The sequence below is a fragment of the Eurytemora carolleeae genome, unplaced genomic scaffold (genome assembly GCF_000591075.1).
Source record: "Eurytemora carolleeae unplaced genomic scaffold, Eaff_2.0 scaffold1300, whole genome shotgun sequence".
NCBI lineage: Eukaryota > Metazoa > Arthropoda > Copepoda > Calanoida > Temoridae > Eurytemora > Eurytemora carolleeae.
The window spans coordinates 1,505-9,801 of NW_019397226.1; the positions used below are offsets into that span (position 1 = coordinate 1,505).

The 8,297-nt window shown below is 29.6% G+C and overlaps 1 protein-coding gene and 1 long non-coding RNA gene across 2 annotated transcripts in view; both read right to left on the reverse strand.

The window, feature by feature from the left end:
• Positions 1-712: 712 nt before the first annotated feature.
• On the reverse strand, positions 713-1,893 carry LOC111712865 (uncharacterized). The gene is made up of 3 exons (XR_002767550.1): positions 1,673-1,893; positions 1,003-1,094; positions 713-791 (listed from the first exon to the last, which is right to left on the reverse strand). It is a non-coding gene; the product is annotated as an uncharacterized LOC111712865 (long non-coding RNA).
• A 3,102-nt stretch (positions 1,894-4,995) lies between these two features.
• Positions 4,996-8,297, reverse strand: part of LOC111712866 (protein msta) — a 5,739-nt gene continuing 2,437 nt past the window's right edge. Inside the window, exons 5-8 of the mRNA XM_023487611.1 lie at positions 8,098-8,187; positions 5,795-5,867; positions 5,233-5,296; positions 4,996-5,100 (exon numbers count right to left, since the gene is read on the reverse strand). Coding sequence (XP_023343379.1) covers positions 5,016-5,100; positions 5,233-5,296; positions 5,795-5,867; positions 8,098-8,187 — 312 coding nt within the window. The 3' untranslated portion in view covers positions 4,996-5,015. The remainder of the gene's footprint in view (positions 5,101-5,232; positions 5,297-5,794; positions 5,868-8,097; positions 8,188-8,297) is intronic.

Here is an 8,297-nt window from a genome sequence, read left to right on the forward strand (position 1 = left end):
TATTATTATTATTATTATTATTATTATTATTATTATTTTTATTATTATTATTATTTTTACTATTATAATTATTATTATTATCATCATTATTATTATTATGCTTATTATTATCATTGCAATTATTATTATTATTATTATCAAATATAGATAAAGCTCTTCACTCATATATATTTATTTGTATGTTATCTATAGCTTGCAAAACGGTGCGAGACCGAATGTGCTTACATTATTAAAGGAACCCATGGGTGCTCAGAACCTTTCTCCGGTGCACAGAGAGTTACATTGATTTAAAATAAGTTTAAATATTTTTCTTTTCAAGAATGTTTTTTTTCAAAATTCGATTTAAAAAATTCCCCGGGCAATTTATTATTATTATTATTATTTTATTTGCTATTTTTATTTTTGTCTTTTTTTAGGTTATTTAAGAAAATAAACAAAGATATCTCTGAACACATTTTATTATACAATTGAAACATAAATAATACTTTTTATATAAATAGAGATAATGTTGCACGTCAAATTAAAGTAAATTTTACATCAAATTGAAATCTTAAATGTCTTTGAATCACAAGTTACAAATTAATCAATACAAAAGTTCAAAAATAGATTGACAATGCATTGTTGTAATTTTTGGTTGAATTCTTCAATATTTTAATATTATTCGCGACTTCTAAATCCCTTGATTTGGTTCTGTGTCGGCATATGGTGTTTGAAGTTACCCACGATTGCCGGCCGTCCAGACGATATCGCCGATTCTTGTCTGTCCTTGATTCCCTGCATTTGCATGTAACCTAAAAATATTTGGATTAAATTATATTTACGCGAAACTATTTTGTTTGTTGGACTCACTAGTTGTTTACTGAAATTTTTTAGTTTCTTGTGTCAACATTTTTAGTTTAACTTCGAAGTTTATTAATAATAAAATTGACTAAAAAAAATAAAAGTTATACGAACTGAACAAAAAATGAAACTTTTTTATATAAATTTTTGATAAAAATGAACCTGGAAGAACCGCCGCAGCGGTAAGAGCCCCGTAGGCGGCCATCAGTTTACCGGCAGAAAATTGTAGAGCGGCAGACATCTTGCAATTTAGCCTAGAAATATCAATCTTAAACAATACTGATAAACCTGATAACGACTTAACGATTTATGGACACTGAATGATATCGACTGTAAACGTAATTTCTAGCGGCTTTAAACTATTAGAGTTGAATACACGATTGACAACGATGCCTCTTAAAAAAATAAAAAAAAAATATTGCAAAATTAAGCAAAACAAAAAAAATGAAAGAAAAAGGCAAAAATCAACAACTTTTAAAAACAAAAAAAACAAATTCCTCCCTCCCCAAAAAAAATCAAAAAAAAAAGGTTGAAGGTTCGTTTGTGAATCATAAATGCCACTCTTTAAAGGAAGAGTAGCTTAAAATTGGGTATACAGTCCCTTTAAACTGAAAAATATACGTCTCAAGATTAAGTTATAACTATTATTCTTTCAAAAGGTAAAAGTAAGTAAAGTATTTGTATTATATTGTAAGTAAACAATTGAGATTTAATTCTGAAAAAAAACAAACTTTTGACAAAATTTTATCATCTCTGTTAATATTAAATTAAAATGGGCAGTCCACATTTTGAAAGTTCTATCAAACTAGAAATATATTTAACATATTTTTACCTTGTTTGATATTCTTGGGTTTTCTAGTGCTATATAGTTAGCTTTGCCTATGAACTGTTACAATGATCTTCTTATTCTGAATGATTATCCTCCTCTCCTGTTTATATACCCTTCTCTCTCTGTGTACTGTATAGGATTAAGAGCCTGGATACTGCACTGCGCCGGCTAGAGGAGCTTAAATCAAATCAATATGACAGCATAGAGTATAAAGGGCTGGTAAAGGCCTATGTTCAGTATACGTGAGATTTGAAAAGTTTACATTGGTTTAAATACATCAAGGAGAAATGAAGATACAAGTGTTTTGTCAGGGTTGATATTACGTCGTAGATTTAGTCTTTATTCGACCCTTTTTCATTCATTCATGTTCTACTCTATTCCTAAACCTATTCTACTCTAATCCTAAACCTATTCTACTCTAAACCTAAACCTATTCTACTCTAAACCTATATTCTAATCCTACTCTAATCCTAAACCTATTCTATTCTAATCCTAAACCTATTCTACTCTAATCCTAAACCTATTCTACTCTAAACCTAAACCTATTCTACTCTAAACCTATATTCTAATCCTAAACCTATTCTACTCTAATCCTAAACCTATTCTACTCTAATCCTAAATATATTTTACTCTAATCCTAGACCTATTCTACTCTTATCCTATACCTATTTTACTCTAATCGCTATTCCACTCTATTACTATGCCTATTTTACTCTAATCGCTATTCCACTCTATTACTAAGCCTATTTTACTCTACTCTTAAATTTATTCTACTCAATCCTAAACCTATTCTACCCTAATAATAAACCTAATATACTCGAATCCTAAACATATTCTACTCTATTACTGAACATATTCTACCCTATTCTACGCTTATCCTAAACCTATTCTACTCTAATATTAAACCTATTATACTTTAATCCTAAACCTATTCTACTCTTTTTCTAAACTTATTCTCCTCTAATCCTAATCCTATTTTACTCTAAACATAAACCTATTCTATCCTATTCATAAACCTATTCTACTCTAATCCTAAACCTATTCTGCTCTAATCTTAAACCTATTTTACTCTAATCCTAGACATATTCTACTTTAATCTAAAAGCTATTCTACTCTAATCCTAAGCCTATTTTACACTAATCCTAAACCTATTCTACTCTACTCTTAAATCTATTTTACTCTTATCCTAAATCTTTTCTACTCTAATCTTAAACCTATTATATTTCAATCCTAGTCTAATCCTAAACCTATTCTACTTTTATCTTAATCCTATTCTACTCTAATCTTAAACCTATTTTACTCTTATCTTAAACCTATTATATTTCAATCCTAAACCTATTCCACTCTATTCCTAAACCTATCTACTCTAATCCTAAACATATTCTACTCTAATCCTTAACATATTCTACTTTAATCCTAAACCTATTCTACTCTAATCCTAAACCTATTCTACTCTAATCCTAAACCTAGTCTACTCTAATCCTAAATTTATTCTACTTTAAACCTAAACCTATTCTTCTCTAAACCTAAACCTATTTTACCCTAATCCCAAATCCATTTTTCTCTAATCCTTAAGCTATTTTACTCTAATCCTAAACCTATTCTAGTCTAATCCTAAACCTATTCTAGTCTAATCCTAAACCTATTCTACTTTAATCTTAAACCTATTCTACTCTAATCTTAGACCTATTTTACTCTAATCTTAAACCTATTCTACTCTGATGCTAAACCTATTCTACTCTAATCTGAAACCTATTCTATTGCATTTCTAAACCTGTTTAACTCTAATCCTAAATCTATTTATTGGTGTGACTCTCATTGCAAGAATGATCAATCAAACAGGGTGTCAATTGAGTAACGTCATTATAAACCCGTTTTTTAAATATTGAAATTTACTTGTACAAAATTTTTGATCGTCAATTATTTTATTATCGTAAAAAAATGTATGAGCTTAATCACTAAATCAGAGAAAATTTAAACTCGTTCCTTGGTTTTAATTGTTTGTTGGCCGTAGGGCACTTAAAATATTGCCCTTTATACACCCCTTTAATTTGTTAATTAGAAATTGATTTTAAATCATTTATCCATTTTCAATATAAACATTATAATATTTTAAGCATTGAAGTTAAGAAATCTTTTTTCAGCAAATCTCTATTTTCAATTGTCTATGACTTTCATATTTTTAAAACAAGTTTAAAGCTGTCAAATAGGTTCCTGTCTTACAGATCAGGAAAATTATTGGATTTTTAATATTTTTTCAACTTTTCAAATTTAGGTTCTAAAACATAAGGCCCCAGACTTTTAGGGTTAAGTTACAATTTACAATTGCAAGCTGCAAACTAGCAATCATCGGAACACAAGTGGATTTAAATTGAATGCATCATTATGTAAGCTTTTAATAAAAATTCCATTTAACAATTTAATCTTTTATTTACTCATATCGTCACTTATATGTCTAAACCTTCAAAAAAAGGCGAGTTTTTGAAAAAACAAAAATAGTTTTAGAATTCTGCTATCAAAGAATACAGTATACACGCACAAAAAATATTGTATTGTTTATTGTGGAGACACATTTATGTGGCACAGAATTGTTTTTAAATCCAATGCTTGCTTCCTAGGTTTTTGGATAATAAGATGCCCATCTTGGAAAATTCAAACTCTCATTTTCTAATCAAATTAAAAAGTCTAAGTTTCAAATTTAAAAGGTTTACACCATCAGATTGAAAAAATATAAGGATTGAAAATTTGAAAAGACCCAATTCCTGTGTTTCATACTTATTTAAAAGATAGTTTAAACATGTGATATGAATATAAGTTCCGTAGAGTCCTATTCTTTGCGGCTAAAACTGTCGGAAAACGACAACCAAGGATAATATAGATTAAAATACAAAGGACAATGAGGGATGGGCACCGTTTTTGGGGTTGGGGGACATCGTTTTAGGGTTGGGGTTGGGTAATTAGGGATGGACATCGTTTTAGGGTTGGGGTTGGGTAATTAGGGATGGACATCGTTGTGAAAAAAATGAATTAGTGTTTTAAAAGTTTGCTTGTTTCCGCCGCGCTGGCTCCCATATATAGCTTAAATTTGAGAATAGTGACATACATGTTATACCATTAAATAGAAGTCTTGTGTGTACAATGCAATTTTTTCATACTTTTTATTTGACTTACTATTCTTTAGACTAGAGAATATGCATATTTGTAACATTTAATATAACATATTTTTTTGTAGTTGATATATGTTTTGTAATTGGATATTGCATATATTATATATTTTGATTTCATATGTTATGTAAATTATTAAAAATTATTAAACGCTATTTTTTATTCAACTGAAGAATTCGTTTTATTTATTAAAAAATTTGGTTTTGTACAATTGTAAATATTTCTTCAGGTCTTCTTCACTCCTAAGAATGTTCTCGTAACAAACTCTAAACGTCAAAACATTTAAATTCAGAAAATAATGGACAATGAGAAGGTTTATAATATTTCTAACATTTCAAATATTCCCTTAGACAACAATATTCCATATTAAACCAAAAACAATCTGAAGTAAATCGTTCCTTAAGAGAATTCCGTGATCTACGTCTCTTTTTACAGTGCACAATCTTGTCTTGTTCAGTTCTCCTAAATGTATAAGTTAAGATTATTCATTTTGTCGTATATTCAATTACTCATCAAATAAAATCTGGTCATAATATATTTACAATAATAAATAAACAGAAATACTTGTCTTTTTAAATAAATATCTTCTATAATTGTGCCATGCTATAATGGCTTTGGTTTAAATAATCCGACCTTGCTAATGTTACAATTACAATAATTCTCATAACTTTATTTTTATCCAATGAACGTCAATACGGCTGAACCGATCGGGCCCAAATTTTGTGAGTGACATCACGTGATCCCAGAGAAGGTTTATGGATGATCGAAATTTCAAAAATTTGCCTCCAACAAAATTCGATTTACATTTCATTTTGAAAATCCACTAATTTTTATTAGAAAATTCGCAAACTTTATTGTTTTTGTTTTGTTTTACAATGTATACAAAGAGAAAATGTTTACAATTGAAATAGAAGATGGGCGCTTAAAGCATAGTTTGAATACTTCTCTAAAATGTTTAACCTAAAATTTTGATTTTAATACTTGAATGACCAGGATACAACTTATTCTGAACATCCAGGACTTCGAGACAAACCTAATTAGATAAAATTTATTTTAAAATGTTCTCAATTTTCCATTTGAAAAAGCATGTTTGTTTGTTTATTTTCTTGTGGTTTTTTAACATTTTATTATGTGATAAGAACTGACGACGGTTAATCTAGACCGAAGTATATTTTGATAAAATGTGGATTGGCTTTTATGGTGAATACTTCGGGCAAACCTGTGTTTTCCAGTTATAAAAGAAATTTTACCAGGATTTTGTAAATCAATTTATTAAAGGAACTGTAAACGTAATTTTAAGTGACCTTTTGTGCAAAGGTGCCCTTAAAGCTTTGTCTGGTGAAGTCTGAATATAAAGATTTCATTTTGAAATATCGTTGAACTATTTATTTACTTTTGCGATATTTTTGCAAAAATATGAGATGCAATGGAAAAATGTTTGGAGTCAAAAATTGCATAAAACAGTTGTCTAACAGTTTTCCTAATATTCCAAGGAGAGAGAATGGAGTAAACTTGAGATCCACCGAGAATGTACGGGAGTAAATTGTGTACAGCTGTACACGTAAATAACAGAAAGATTGTACAGGGCTAAATACGACTTCCATATCGTCTTGGTTAATTCCACACGGCATTATTTTGTGAACAATATTATGGCATGCACCTCTGACCCTTCAGTAAAAGTAAATTCAACCTAAAGTCTGACCGCGTCAACCTTGCTGCACCGGCTAGTCCTATTGAGTGTCTGCTTCATTTAACCACTGACCGGTCGATACAGTACAAACTGAGACCGGAAAAAATGACCTGGCTTGGAAATTCAAATGTACTACGGCTGACTGTGATGGTAGTATAAAAATAACATAAAATTAAAATTCAGAAGTTTTATCTCGTTAAATAAAAATTGTAAAAATTGTGTTCTACAAGTGCCTTTAAAATTAATGGGAATAGGGAGAAATTAAAGGGACCGTTCACTTATTTGAGTAATTTCAGGGTAAACTAAACAGCCTATTTGCTCTTGATTAGTAATAGTCTTACTTTTCAAAGACAACTGTGGCCGGAGAAAAAGTCGATTTTTCGTTCAGAATTCGAGCGCAAAGGGACGGTCCCTTTCTATAGACACTAATTGATGTTTTTTTCAGCATGTTGTGAATCACAATAAATTTCGAATATAAAATTAAACAGTAGTATCTAATCGTTAATTGTAAATGTCATTATTTTAAAATTTTTTTTGTTTTTTAACTCTCTATTTCTAAAATAACACTAATTTATCGCACTCAAAATTGTGTATTGCCTGTGTAAAAATCTGAATTGAACGCGGCATGACAAATGAAAAGTTGTGCACATACGGGAAAAAAAATATACAAAATCTACGAACCAAAATACAAGTAATGATTAATTGATTGTCGTAGAGACGTCGTCTTTGTAAACACATTTTACATGTTTTAATACGAAAAACGTAAATTTCTTGCTAATTCAAATATCAAAAGTTTTCAGATTTTAGTACATAATAACGAACACATAATGATATTAAAATATAATAAATTTAAATGGGCTGCTGTTACTGAAAAAAACATCAATTAGTGTCTATAGAGAGGGACCGTCCCATTCCGCTCGAATTCTGAACGAAAAATTGGGGTTTTCTCCGGCCACAGTTGTCTTTGAAAAGTAAGACTATTACCAATCAAGAGCGAATAGGCTGTTTAGTTTACCCTGAAATTACCAAAATAAGTGAACGGTCCCTTTAACATTTAACATTAACAATTAACATTCAGAAGTTATACCTCGTTATGGGAATTTCAAATTGTGTTCTACAAGTGCTTTTAAAATTGACGGGAATAGGGAGACATTTGTCCAGATTACAATTTACCAAAAACCATCAAATTGTCGAAATGTTTAAAAGAAGTAGACGGACAACATTTTGAGTTTTTTGTAAACTCTGTCATTAACTATTTCTGAGAGATCTAGGATGATTTTGAAGTCGTCCCTCAATTGCTTTTTTTATTGGGACACCCTGTACAAAATAGTTTAAATTGGATAGGAAATATTTTAGAGGAATTGGGGCTGGGACAACCCGGAGCCTCTAATTATTGGCAATAAGTTTTGATAAATAGTATAAAATATGACCTAATTGTGACCTCGTAAGTTTAAGTATATTAAAAACAAAAAACTTTTTAATGAATTCAAAAGGTCTTAATAAAGATGGTCTATGATTAAAAACATAAAATATTTTTATATAAATGAAAATTACATTAATTTGACACATGTACCTGTATCTTTCTATCCAGTTGGGGTCTTGTCATAGATTTGAGGAGAAATCCTGGAATATTTCCGTACAGGATACTTAATCTTTCTTTCATCTTTCAGATAAAACAAATTCGGTATGGGGGGGGGATATTTCCGTACAGGATACTTAATCTTTCTTTCATCTTTCAGATAACACAAATTTAGTGTAAGGGGGGGGGATATT